We start from the raw sequence: 13346 nt of genomic DNA, 5'->3' as shown, positions 1-13346 counted from the left end.
AAGGTCAACTCTTACTGGTTGCTTATAACTACCGATTTTGTTCACCGATGTCAACTCTGACAGCTTAACAAAAGTAGAATAGAAACCAAAACAGACATTTATAATGGCTGAGTAGGTTTAGAAAAGATATAAAAGAGGGCGTTATTTCATTCAATAAAAGTTATCTATCTTTCTATCCTCTTTTTATTCTTTTATCTTCGTTTACGATTCCCAATGGGTTTGACCAATTTTGGCTGTGTTATAGCATTGGAAGAACAACCCAGATCGAAAACGACAACTGCTGCTAGCCACTATTTTGTTAAATCTGCAGGTAGTTAACCGCAGTATAATACTTCTTCTTTTTGTCAAGTCTGTCAGAGTTGACATCGTAGATAGAAATACTTAAGTCAGGTATCCAATCGGTTATTCCTTTTAACATAAGCCCTCAATGTTATATCGATTGGTCTCCCTTTTTGTTTACCAAGACATATTATACCGCCTTCTATAAATATAACACCAATATGCCTTGGGTAAAATAATAAGCTCAAATAATTTCACTTTAAAAATCTGTATAAATGAAAAAAAAAGTATTCAATTCTTTATATTCCTATTTATTCACAACGTTCTAGTTGGTGGTGCTCTATTACATAAGACGTTGTGGATAAATAGAGATATAGAGAGTTAAGATTTTTTTTATAAATAATAATACTTATAGCACTCATATAGATTAAGAGGGTGAACTGATCGAAGCTAATTATTTTGCTAAAAACATATTAGCTTTATATTTATGGGAGTCAGTATAATATGTCTCGGTAAAAATGATAATGTAGAAACAGCTGGTATAATATTAAGTACTTATGCTAAAGGGGATTGCTGGTTGGAAACATAACCTAAGCATTTCTAGTTACGATGTTAACTCTATCATATTATGATTGCAAAGAATATTTTATTTTATTTTATTTTATTTTATTTTATTTGACTTCGAGGAGCAATTTTGTAAATTCGCATCAATACAACCAAAGAAAAAATATTTGTTTTTGATCGTAAGATAATACAGATTACTATTAACTTAGATTTTCTTTTTAATTCAGTTAAAATGGATTGATATTTCCAATTATTTATTATGCATTTCTTTTCTTGGATATCTGCTGAAATTTTCCACTTCGTGCTTTGCAGAATACACATTATAATACTACTATTGATATGGGCTTATTACATTTGATCCTTTGCATCATGTAAATGTTAACAAACACTAAAGAAACGTTTATGATATTTTTATTTATCTTATTTTGAGTTGTTTTTTCTCTCTTTATTTTTATTTATTTTGATTCATATGTATTTGATATAATTAGGCATCTGCTGCAATCAAAGCAACAATCATGCGGTACAAGAAGTAAAAGAAACACTAGAAATATACAGTCATGAGATCTTCTTGTATTGTCCACATTTCATAGTTAATCCTTTTACTTACAATAAGGTAAAAAGCAAGTTTAAAGAAGCATTCCTTTTTATGTGTAGAGAGTGTACGGAAGATCTCGGTGGCATCATACATATGTCTGTTGTTTGTAACTCTAATATGTGCGTATTATATCATACTCAGTTATATTTCCTCTCTCTGTATCTCTCCCTCTTTATTTAGCACTTACTTTCTGATGTTGTAGGCAACTAGGGGCAAGTTAAGAATCATAGCAGTCCAACTACCGTTTACCAAGAACATGAAGAACAAAAAGGCATGAGCACCCATCTCGGGCAAGACAAACTAAAATGATGATAAATATCAAATGTCAATTACTCATCCACATCCACATTCTTATTCTATTTCATTCACCTGATTGAGTTTGTTGCAGAGATCGATGGGGTTAACATAATCACATTCCAAATCAGAGAACATAATAACCTAAAATCAAGACATTAAAAGAGTAAAGGCATAATAAAAGTATCACATTGTAATCATCTGTTATATTCATGGTTATTCATCTTTTCAGGTTCGCTCGAAACTCAGTTTAAAGCAGCCATATTTATATATAAAGGATACAAAGAAGACCATCGAAAACAAGAGGAGTGCGGCCATGATGACCGCAAAAAGAAATAGCATTGCTTCGCCAACCATTTTTGTGTTGTTGTGTAATAAGTACAAAGAAGAAGTAAGAAGAGTGGAAAGGGTCCAAAGGCGCGAAAATGGGTTACGTTACAAAGACGACACGAAAAAATAAATAAATAAAATAAAATAATAAACCAATCTCAGCTACCTCACCCGATTGATCTATCCTGTGTTGATTGGTGACCTGCCCCATCTAATAAGCAATAAATAGAATGTCCTCTATTTGCGATCTTTATTCATTTTCTTCATAGTTAAAGCCAAGCCTATCTTTGTGCTTACGCGTCTTTTGATTATATGTCCTTTTTGTTTTTTGTTTTTTTTTGTTTTTAATTTAGTTGATTTAAAATCGGGTACAGATATAGACTTATTACACAATACGCTCCAATTCTCTAGCATAGGCTAATGTCTGAGTAATGATCTGTTCCTGAGGGATCTCTACTGCATTACTGTCCTCTGTACCAAAATAGATCTTTTGTTCTACAGGGTTTACCTTCCATCCACGCTAAAGTCACAAGTATCAATAAAACTAGCCTTCATCATCCTCCAGAAATAATAACAATATACTATTTAATCTTTACCTGGTTTGCAAAGTTCAATATTTCTTCGGTATTCTTGAGGAAGAGAAGAGTACCAGCATCTTGAAGAGGAAGGAATTCATAGGCCTTTTCACTGCAGCCAGCAATCTCATTTCTACAATCAAATCAATACACTATCCAAACACACACTTAAATATACTAAAAGAAATTAAACGAACAAAGAAGCTCTCACCGAATAGTATTAATGAGAATGTCATAAAAGAACATAAACTCATCTCCCTTGACTGTGCTTCGAGTGCTCCACACCTTGTTGTAGCTTCCCTCCATCAAAAATTGCTCTACAATAATGGTTACTATATTTTCTATATTCCCGCAAACACACAGGAGCACTGTAGATATATACCCAAATCAACTGCCTGTTTAATGAAAGTGCTAGACTGGAGCTGCTCTGGATCAATGGCTTCAAGTGAGGTATGGAATTCAGACAATCTGTTCTGTGAGAGAAGTCTAAGAAGGTTGAGTCCAATCAAGGGGTACATTTGAGGAGAAGGAGGAAGAACGGACCTAAAAAAAGGAAAGAAATAAAGAAATAAAGTAGGTTAATTGATTGAGCCAATCGTCAACATAATACTTACGCAAGATCGTGATAGTATGTGTTGAGCTGTGCAATGTAACGTTCGAATGAAGCAATATCCTTGACACGTACACTGTAATAGACACCTGTCTCGAGTATATCACCTGTAGTCCTTGTAAGTCTTCTAGGACCGCGATGGAATACATTCTGATCTAGCATTTATTTTTTTTTGCTATAAAGTCTTACGTGCTACCAACAGAACAGAAGCATCGGGCTTTCCAGGTGTAGGGGTAAAGGCGCCGAGTTCGGCCATGACAATCTATGCATGTAATTGAGGTTTATCGCGTTGTTTGTATTTGTAGATGGCGTACCTTTGACTGTGCCAAAAGCTGGTTGCATTTTTGCAGGTTTGTAGAAGGAGATCCGATTTCTGCCTTGAGCTGATCGCGAAGGGTTGCAAGTTGTTTTGGAGAGGCTGACATTGAAGAGGTTACAAAGGTGGAGAGGGTGTGTTCTTTCATCTTTGGCGCACACGTAATGCGTCATCGGAGATTGTAATTCACGTGACGTGGCATTTGAATGAATAAAGAAAGATAAAATAAAAAAAGGCGTTACTTAAATCAAAAGCTTGTAACTTATATATTTTATTTTATTTTATTTTATTATTTTATATTTTTGATTCATAGTAAAGCTTGGTAGACCAAGCAGTCAAGACATGCAGCTCAATTGTCCTACATAATTTACTTGAACCCGATAACTGGGATCAGCTGTAGACCAAAGACAGAATTCTATGGTCCGTTGACCAGCTTATTATTTTTGTTTCTATTTCTTCTCTTTCTCTTGCTTTTTTTTTAAAAAAAGTAATTAAAGCTTTCCCAGGGTTACAAGTAACAAAAAAAGAAGGTTAATTAATATCGAAAGACTAGTTATTCTTAACCTTTAATACAAATAAAGATGGTTTATTGCAGAAGGTAGAAATTAACCGTACTAAACCCAAACCAATTCAAGCCAAGACGGGGCAACGACAAGAGAAGACTAAACAGGACGGACCCTGACACGTGTCCGGTCTTTCTTCTTTGGTGGTACAAGTGTAGAAGCGGGTCTCTTCCTCCTCCTTCTCACCCCCCTCTCTCTCCCTTCCATTTTCACTCTAACATATACTTTACTCCACTCCCCCTGTACATTTTTTTTAATATTGTGTCAATAGTAAACGTATTAAAGATGTAGGTACAAAAAGAAGTCTATGTGAAGAAAATTAAACTCTTTATTGAATTAAGAAAGTAAAAGAATAAGAAATGGATATTTAAGATAAAAACCATAGAAATATTCTCTATAGATTTTTTTTTTAGGAGGGGGAGGGTCTGGACAATTGTTTTGGGTGCGTTCCGCTGTCGATCCCTCTTGGTATTAAAATGGAGGTCCGCCTCTCTGCCAGCCACAGTTGTGTGTGACTTTGAGGATGATTGGTTCAATGGTATTAAAAAGAAGGAAGGAAGGAAGGAAGAAGAGAGGAAAAACGGCTAGATATTCGAAGTGCTATAGATACCTTTGAGGGATAAATTTGGCTGACAAAGAATAACCCAAAATAATACATTGGAAAAGGCGGGCGTGGATGTATTGTGTCTAGAGAGTGCCACCCTGTATAGCCCGCCAGGAAGAAAAGAAGGTAAAAATAAATAAAACAAAGGAACCAATCGCCTGGAGGTCTGTAGGCGATCTACTCTCCAGATATGGCCGCACAGAAAAATTAAGAGGATCGACGCCGCGATTGGGTGGGCAGGGCAGAGCATGTCCCATTTCCTGTCCTACCGCCACCTTTTTCTGCGTTTGCACAACCTAAACTAAATAATCCAGCCGCAACTCTTCTCTTTAGTCGTCTCTCTTTCCTCTTTCCAAAGTATGATCATGATGACAACCTATGCTACCTCCGCCAAAGGAAAGAAACCCTACAAGAGCTGGCTTAAAGATGGAGTTAATGGAGGCCCGTCCTCTATGGATATCCTTGTCCACTGGCTATCTGTCAAGGCAAACTACGCCAAATGGAGAGGAGACGACAGCGAACGCACCCCAAAGAAACTTCTCCTCGAAGGCATTATTGACAAGATGCGAGAAGTAGGAATATATCATCGTCTGGCCAAAGATGTGGCCAGCAAAATATCCACTCTCCAGAGCAACTACAGATCTGCACGTGAGTGGAGTGAAACAGAAGGTGAAAAACTACGAGGAGCAGGTGCCAAAGAAGAATCAATTCATGGTAAGAAAAAGAAAACAACAACAACAAATGTTTATCAAATAATTTTTTTATATATATTTATATATTATATATATATATTGAAAATTTTTCTATTTTCTCAGAAGAGATACTTAAGCGCTTTCCATACTGGGATGCCTTGCGCGAAGTGTTCGGAAGTACTAGGACAACCTCTTGGCCAATGTCGATCAGTAGTATTATGCACAGAGTGGAAGAAGACGAACTGCTCAAGGACCAACTCAAGTATGAAGAGACCTCGAACGAAGAAGACGAGGACGGTGACACAGACTCCCTGTCCCCACCCAAACGACGCCGCCAGCTGAGCGAGGACAGTCCGCATTCTCTCGCAACCACCACTGTCAGCACTTCCGGCAGCCCCGTATTAATTCGACCCCTCCCTCGCGTCGTTCCTATCATAACCCCCCGCACCCAGAGTCACCTCGAGAAGCGCGACGCCCTCCTTGCTGAGTCTCTTGTCCAGGTCACACGCGAGAAAGAAGCAGGACGTATGAAACGCTCTCACGACATGTTGGAATTCTTACGCGAAAAAAGACTCGAGCGCGAACAGCTTCTTATTGAGAAGGAAAAGACTCGTCGGATCAAAGCTAAATCAGACCTAGTAAAACACCTTATTGAAGCCGGATTCTCCAAAGCAGAAATCACTGAACAGTTAAAAGAAGTCTCATGATCAATCTACCCCCAAGTCCACCATTTTGTGTGCCCGTCGATCCTCACCTTTCTTTTTTATCTCGTCCTCACCATTGCTCTCGCTATCTCTCTTTATCTGCCATAAGTCTTGATCCTTTTATTATTATTATTACATCTATTTTCCACTCGTCCTATCCGCTACCTATTATTGATCTTGACCGGCCTCCATTGGTGACATGAAAAAACAAAAACAAAACAACAGCAACCAACCAACCAGCAAAACAATAATAATTAATAACCACGACCACAATCATAACCATAACTACAACAATTACAACACCAACAACAACAAAAACCAGCATTTCTTTTATTTTTATTTTGCCTTCTTGCTTTGGAAACACCCCACCCACATATATACACAAACAACCACTCACAACCACATATATAGGTCCCAATATAGGTCCAATTGTACAGCATTCTGTACAGCATTCTGTACAAATAAGATTTCCTTTTTACTTTACTTTATTTTTATTATATATTTCAATAACCAAGGCTATCGAAATTTTGCCAATCAGAAATGTCTTTCCTTCTCCACATCATTTCTATTCTTACAAAAAAAAACAACAAAACAACAACAGCCTTTATAATATGCTTTTTTTATATACACATATACACATATACACATATGCACTTTTAAACCTGCCATCTCTGATGTTACACTCATCGAAGAGGCAAAACGATATTCCCGCTCCACATCTTATACCATGCAAGTGGCCAGTTTGGAAACAGTCACCGCATGTGAAAATGAGTACTATTCTCCACATTTGGCCATTCATCATCCCAATCATCTTTTATACCCCTTTTTCTACCCTTCCATTATCCATTATATAAAGAAATGGACTGGCTTACTAGTATCGCCTTGGATCCTCAATACCATGAGATCCTCACTATCCTTAAAGGTGCCCGCAATGGTATTGTCTATGGCGCAAAAGTCCGCTTTCCCCATGCTCTTGTCATGACCTTCTTGTTCAAGTCTGGACCGTAGGTTTATAAAGTATGAAGAAAAGGAATGCGGAGGTGCTAATGAGTTCTCCAAAAAAAAGGCTCAAAGGAAAAATAAAGAGCATATTCACGGCCACAAAACAACATGCAACAAACCTCGGAAAGTTTGCTACCATCTACAAAACCATGATGCTCATCCAGAAAAAGTTGAATGAAGGCAAGGAATCAAGTCACCATTCCTTCCTTGCAGGTGCAATCGGAGGTTACATTGTATTCAAAAACAACACAAGTATCAACCAACAGGTACGTATGTGTATGCCTATACGTATTTGTGTTTGGTGCTTACGAATATAATATGAAACAAGCAATGAACCACATACATATATTCATATAGCTTTACATAATTTTAAATCAAAAGCGTGGGAGAAGCTAATGTCTGAATGTAATCGTTTTAGATCATCTTGTACCTCTTCTCACGTATTTTCATGGCTCTTGTTAAGCTGCCCGTAAAGCGCCAGGTTGTTGACGCTCCACAACACTCTTTTGCAATCTTTGCTACCCTTATATGGGGTACAGTCATGTGGCTCTTTAAACACGAAGCAGATACACTTCAACCTTCTCTTAGAGCATCAATGGTTTATATATACAAGGATTCAGATACCTGGAATTCACTCAAGACTCTCCTCTGGCATAATAAATAATTACACACTTGCTCTTACTAGCACAATATATATATATATATATATGTACACCTCAGCTCAGTGACGCACCATCCCTTCTCCCTCCCCCAATTGTTGATGGTCTCAATCGTTTTTTATTGCCTTGGGATCTCCTTGTGATTTCATTCGATCGATCAATCGGTCGGTCTTTTTATCTCTGTTCTTTTTTTTTTACCTTTCTTCATTTGTTTCCCAAATTGACTTGATATATTTAATATATTTAATATATTTAACATATTTAACATATTTAACATTTATTTTGTTACTATGGGCATAAAAGGTTTCTTACCATTATTTAAACAAGTACAAGAAGAGGTCCACATAAGAGAGTATGGTGGTGTAAAAGTCGCCATCGATGGCAATGTGTGGCTACATAAAGGCGCATTCTCATGTGCATACGATCTTGCAACCAACAGACCTACGCGCAGGTAAGTCTTATCGATCAATCGTAGATGATTTCTTTTAATTAACTGATCAATAATAATCAATACGAAAAAAAGATACGTCGAATATTTTATACGCCAGGTTGATATGCTTCTCTACCACAAAGTCATTCCAATAATCGTATTCGATGGAAAGCCTCTTCCTATAAAATCACACACTAATGACCAACGCTCCAAGCAAGTAATGATTATTATCTGTCCAACCACACAACGTTAACAGTAATTTATGCACAGAGATCGAATAAATGCGCGCGAAGCAGGTTACGAATTAAAAAGACAAGGGAATACGCGTGCAGCAACAGAGCAATTTCAAAAAGCAATCTCAATAACTCCTGAGATGATTGCCCAGGTGTCAAAGGTAATAAAACAAAAGATAATAAAATGGTACAAAGTGCAAGTCACTTTTTGGTATGATATTAAAATATAAAATATTTTGTAAAGGCATTGGCTATTCGAAAAGTGCAGACAATCGTGGCACCTTATGAAGCAGACTCCCAGTTGGCTTATCTTATTAAACATAACATAGTAGAAGCAATTATAACTGAAGATTCTGATCTTCTTGTATTTGGCTGTAAAACTGTTCTCTTCAAGATGGATCGTTCAGGAACTGCCATGCGATTAAGACAGAAAGACCTTCCACTTACAACTGAAATCAATATTTCTGGTTGGGATATAGATAAAATCCGGAGAATGTGTATTCTGTCAGGGTGTGATTACCTCGAGTCACTTCCTGGTATTGGTATCAAACGAGCGCACAATTATCTCGTTAATTTTAAGACTTACGAAGCCGTAAGTTCCTTTTTTTTTACTTTTTAATAGCAATATAATAATTGAATTGATCTGTATTATTTACTAATAATTACACCACTTGTAACAAACAGGTGCTGGCACGACTGCGAATCGAAGGAAAAATGAAAGATACAAAAAATTACGAAGAATTGTTTGAAAAAGCAGAAAAAGCCTTTCTGTACCAACATGTATATGATCCAATTACAAAGGAGTTCGTCACGCTTAACCCTCTCCCTGATAATATCCCTATTGAAACACTCGATTTTCTCGGAATTCCGCCTCAAAAAACATCATACTCCAAAGAAACAAAAGACTGCCAGACTACTCTCCAAAAACATGCATTGTCAGACGAAATACATTCTCAAAGCACACCTGAACTTTTACGAACGAATTCCCTTGCTTCCTTATCGGATGAAGTATTTTCTCAAGAGTCTTTATTACCCGGAACACCTCCAGATATAAGCTCACAAACTTCAACCAATATTACACCAAAAGAAAACATAAAATCTCTCTTCATATCAATAAAAAACAAGCAAGAAAAAGAAACAACCACTGTAAGTCAATTCTTCCCAAACAAAGACATATTTATAAATCAATCAATACGCAAACACACAACTACACATATATTGTATTGTTCACTGGTTATTTACAACGCACTTGGGTGTATATGTATTCGCCTGTTTATTAACTTCACTAATGTACATATTTCTAGACATTGTCAGAAGCAGATACCTTTGAGCGCAAACGGAATTTGAGTATTCACGAGAAAAATAGCTTCTCAAAACAGTTTGCCACAAAAAAAAACAAACTGACTACTCACAAACCAAATCAATTGACAGCTGTCGATCTGTGCAATTTGTTTACTTTTGCCAGTCAAAAACGTCAAGCAAATACTAAGGGAAAGCAAAAAATTCTTTCAAATAATGTGTCTGATTCAATATCCACAAAGAGTACCCCTACCTCCACACAAAGAAGTTTTTTTGATTTTACTCAAAAGTCAAATTCTCGATAATTTTTATATATCTTTTGTTTTTTTTTATAAAGAAAGATCATGTACATTGTCAAAGAAGTCTGTTTTTATATTATAAATATAATATACAAATAGCCCACTTTATTGATTTACTTATCCACAAAAGTAAATCAGCTTAATTTGATATCATGTTAGATCCTAAACTTAATAAAAATGCTTTAAAAGATATTCTTTCTATACACCTTATTTGATATTGATTTAACAACTTATTGTATTCTATTGCTTTATGTAACCAATTGAATTGTCTAGTAAAACAGTAAAATTAAAAATTTCTTTTGTGATGTGACTGGTGTATTCTCAATAAACCCTCGCCCAATCCAAAGAAGAAAAAACACAGTCAAGTTGACTGCGTTTGTACCGAAAATTTAAATTTTTAGATTGTTTTGCCGCTCAAATTTAAACTATAAAAGCCAAACAGTTTGCCATCTTTCAAAATTTATCTTCTCTTGGTCTCTCACTCCTCTCTCTAATGGTAAGCATCACTCTCCCCTTTAAACAACACAATCTATTGGCAGTCGATTATGTTAAAGCTATGATGAATTGGGCATTTGGCTTTAGTTGTCATAACGATGATGAAAAACAACCAGCTACCTAAATTAAACCACTGAAGCTTTAACATAAAAGACACCTTTCTCTGGATTCGTGTGCATTTTATACTTGGCATGTAATATTAGGTACTTACATTGTCTTTTCTTCTCTAGATTTTATCAATCATTTGGAAAGCAAGGCATTGGGATTAAGATTTTAGATAGATACTAGTTTACTTTTTGAAAATATTAAAATGAATAAAATAATTTCCAAAATCACGTTTCCGTTTTTTATTTGCAAGCCACTGCACTAAGCCACATTCTAAATGTTGAAACATCATTTTTTATAATTTTAAATTTGAACTCGCTTTCTCTTCTCTTATGACCTGCAATACATTATTGCACTTTCATGATGTTATCATTCGAGAGGATGTAAGGTCTTTTGTTTAAAATTAATTTGTGTTAAAATTATGAACAGGATTTTTGTACCCTTGACGAACATAATTGGTTAAATGATACTATTCTTGAATTCCATATGGAATATCTCGAGCGTACTTTTGTTACGTCCGAGACGAGTATTCAATTATTGCGACCGGCTATTGTACAGCTAATTACCCATACACATGGTGTGTTCCATTTGGTTTCCATCTACAATGAATTTTATGATCGATTAACGAACGATTTTAAAAGATCCTCGACAGATAATTTCTGCTTTACCCCCTCGCCTGAACGAGCAGAATGCGATATTTATACCTGTGAATGATGGTCGTCCTTCTGCTGCTAATAGTGGATCTCATTGGTAAATAGTAATAACTTATGTTCTTTATGGGGTTGACATATGTTTCTGCTTTTTTTTTTTGGCGAATTTGATCAGGTCTCTACTTGTATTTCTTCGACCGTCTTGCGCATTTTATTACTATGATAGTATGCGATATAGCAATATTCAGGAAGCACGACATACGGCTCGCCAAATGGCTCTTCTTCTTGGTCTAACCAAAAAGCCTGAGTTTATTCCTACGTCGACTCCCCAACAGAACAATGGTGCCGATTGTGGTGGTAATATTAGAACTAGGCTTTTTTTATTATTTGTTTTCACTAATCCTGTGTACGCTAGTCTATGTGATCGGGATTACTGATAGTCTTGTCAATCGATTTATGGAGCTCAAGGGAAAACCTATCGAGGCCGACAAATTGATGATGCTTCCCAAATCTCACGTTGTAGAACCCACAAAGATTAGGAACAAACTTAAATGTCTTATCCGTTCGCTTGGACACACAGACTAATAAGTATTCATACACACATATTTATGAATAAACCAATCAAAAGATTTTTAAATTTTAAATGTGAAGATGAAGGTTTTTTATTATTTACGTGAGTTGATTTTGTATGTTCTTACTCCATCTCTCTCTCTCTTTCTTTCTCTCTTTTAGAAACAGGTAAAAGCAGGTGAAAATCATTTTGCAGAAAATAAAGGGGTTCCAAGCGTTTTTGCCTGGGTTTATTTGTATAGTTGTGTTTAATATGAATACACTTTCATCTACTATACATTTTATTACTGTACCCCAACAAAGACCTATAGCTTTAGTTTTTCTTTCAAAACGTACATATTTTCAAAAGAGATAAAAAAAATGTATATAAAATGCACAACATCATTTTGGAGGGCTGTTATGAGAGAGATAGACGTATATAAGCATAAATACAAATGAATAAGATATGGAAAGACAAATAAGAAACGACGAGACAATATCAGCTCATCTATCCCAAAGCAACTATTATTGCTCTTGCTGCTGCTATTACTGCTACTGTACCCAAATACATATCTATAACAAAGAGTATACCAAAAAAAAAGCAAACTTATACGAATATTATCGTAGATTTGAAATGGACGCTGAGAAACTTTCCAAACTTCAAGTTCAGGTTCGCATCGGCGGAAAAGGTAAATGTGATCATTTGAACAAATATGCTATTAAAAGATTACACAAACAAAAGGTACTCCACGTCGCAAGACCAAGAAATTCATCAAGGTCTCTGGTTCTGGAGATGACCGAAAGCTGTCCGCTGCTCTCACAAAACTGGGTGTACAGCCCATCGCTGGTGTCGAGGAAGTCAATATGTTCAGGGACGATGGTATGGTTATTCACTTTGGTGCCCCCAAAGTCCAAGCTGCCGTCAACTGTAACACCTTTGCAATCCATGGCCGAGCCACTGAAAAAAACTTGGCTCAACTCGGTAATATATAATAGACTGTCTTTATGTATTGGTTGAGAGCACAGATTGCTTATCATGGTAAAAAATAATAATACAGTCCCTGGTATCTTGAATCAAATGGACCCTGAATCCTTGGCCATCCTACGTAAACTCGCCGAAGCTTACCAGACTAATCAAGCTGCTGGTACTAGTGGGGATGAGGACGATGAGATCCCGGATTTGGTCGAGAGCTTTGACAAGGTTGATATTAAAGAAGAGAGAGCATTTATTTGATATAACCATAGCTAGCTTGTCGAGGTGATAATAAAATATTTAAAAACCATTAAGACTTTTAAAGAGCTTCCTTGAAAAGTATGTAGAAAAAAAAATTAAAATAAAAATGGTGGGGGAGGATTACACAGCATTGTCTTGTGTGAAACATTCAAGTCTCGGTTTTCTCAAATAAACTCATTTCATCGTCACAACCAGTGGCTTTTCCTCTTTTTTTGGTAAAGCGAGTAATTTTCGGTTCGGTTTTTTTTTACTTTTTCTCGACATT

General features: G+C 36.1%; 7 protein-coding genes across 7 annotated transcripts; 5 read left to right on the top strand and 2 right to left on the bottom strand.

The window, feature by feature from the left end:
- Positions 1-1256: 1256 nt before the first annotated feature.
- On the bottom strand, positions 1257-2108 carry PHYBLDRAFT_27482 (hypothetical protein). Its single transcript, XM_018439913.1, has 5 exons — positions 2015-2108; positions 1808-1876; positions 1626-1738; positions 1451-1550; positions 1257-1384 (listed from the first exon to the last, which is right to left on the bottom strand). Exons 1-5 carry the CDS (start codon positions 2087-2089, stop codon positions 1328-1330), a joined length of 414 nt encoding a protein of 137 aa, XP_018297706.1. The 5' UTR covers positions 2090-2108; the 3' UTR covers positions 1257-1327.
- Positions 2109-2278: 170 nt separating this feature from the next.
- PHYBLDRAFT_27479 (hypothetical protein) lies at positions 2279-3680 on the bottom strand. Its single transcript, XM_018439912.1, has 7 exons — positions 3562-3680; positions 3437-3509; positions 3252-3354; positions 3020-3180; positions 2849-2954; positions 2659-2770; positions 2279-2582 (listed from the first exon to the last, which is right to left on the bottom strand). Exons 1-7 carry the CDS (start codon positions 3670-3672, stop codon positions 2448-2450), a joined length of 801 nt encoding a protein of 266 aa, XP_018297705.1. The 5' UTR covers positions 3673-3680; the 3' UTR covers positions 2279-2447.
- A 1409-nt stretch (positions 3681-5089) lies between these two features.
- Positions 5090-6129, top strand: PHYBLDRAFT_58712 (hypothetical protein; the record flags this gene model as incomplete). Its single annotated transcript, XM_018440374.1, has 2 exons — positions 5090-5444; positions 5546-6129. 2 exons carry the CDS (start codon positions 5090-5092, stop codon positions 6127-6129), a joined length of 939 nt encoding a protein of 312 aa, XP_018297704.1.
- Positions 6130-6957: 828 nt separating this feature from the next.
- On the top strand, positions 6958-7938 carry PHYBLDRAFT_121319 (hypothetical protein). Its single transcript, XM_018428791.1, has 3 exons — positions 6958-7130; positions 7193-7394; positions 7547-7938. Exons 1-3 carry the CDS (start codon positions 6985-6987, stop codon positions 7790-7792), a joined length of 594 nt encoding a protein of 197 aa, XP_018297703.1. The 5' UTR covers positions 6958-6984; the 3' UTR covers positions 7793-7938.
- Positions 7939-8012: 74 nt separating this feature from the next.
- PHYBLDRAFT_121316 (hypothetical protein) lies at positions 8013-9314 on the top strand (the record flags this gene model as incomplete). Its single annotated transcript, XM_018428790.1, has 5 exons — positions 8013-8238; positions 8311-8430; positions 8488-8611; positions 8695-9042; positions 9135-9314. Coding segments are annotated over exons 1-5 (933 nt in total), but the record flags the coding sequence as incomplete, so codon positions are not given.
- A 1666-nt stretch (positions 9315-10980) lies between these two features.
- On the top strand, positions 10981-11883 carry PHYBLDRAFT_58709 (hypothetical protein; the record flags this gene model as incomplete). The annotated part of the gene is made up of 5 exons (XM_018440373.1): positions 10981-11031; positions 11078-11225; positions 11290-11398; positions 11474-11655; positions 11714-11883. The coding sequence occupies 5 exons, from the start codon at positions 10981-10983 to the stop codon at positions 11881-11883; spliced, it is 660 nt and encodes a 219-aa protein (XP_018297701.1).
- A 598-nt stretch (positions 11884-12481) lies between these two features.
- PHYBLDRAFT_154184 (hypothetical protein) lies at positions 12482-13081 on the top strand (the record flags this gene model as incomplete). Its single annotated transcript, XM_018433304.1, has 3 exons — positions 12482-12536; positions 12590-12829; positions 12906-13081. The coding sequence occupies 3 exons, from the start codon at positions 12482-12484 to the stop codon at positions 13079-13081; spliced, it is 471 nt and encodes a 156-aa protein (XP_018297700.1).
- Positions 13082-13346: the final 265 nt, after the last annotated feature.

The sequence above is a fragment of the Phycomyces blakesleeanus genome (assembly GCF_001638985.1).
Source record: "Phycomyces blakesleeanus NRRL 1555(-) unplaced genomic scaffold PHYBLscaffold_2, whole genome shotgun sequence".
NCBI lineage: Eukaryota > Fungi > Mucoromycota > Mucoromycetes > Mucorales > Phycomycetaceae > Phycomyces > Phycomyces blakesleeanus.
Note: the sequence above shows the minus strand (reverse complement) of the source record. Positions and strands in the feature narration are given on the sequence as shown.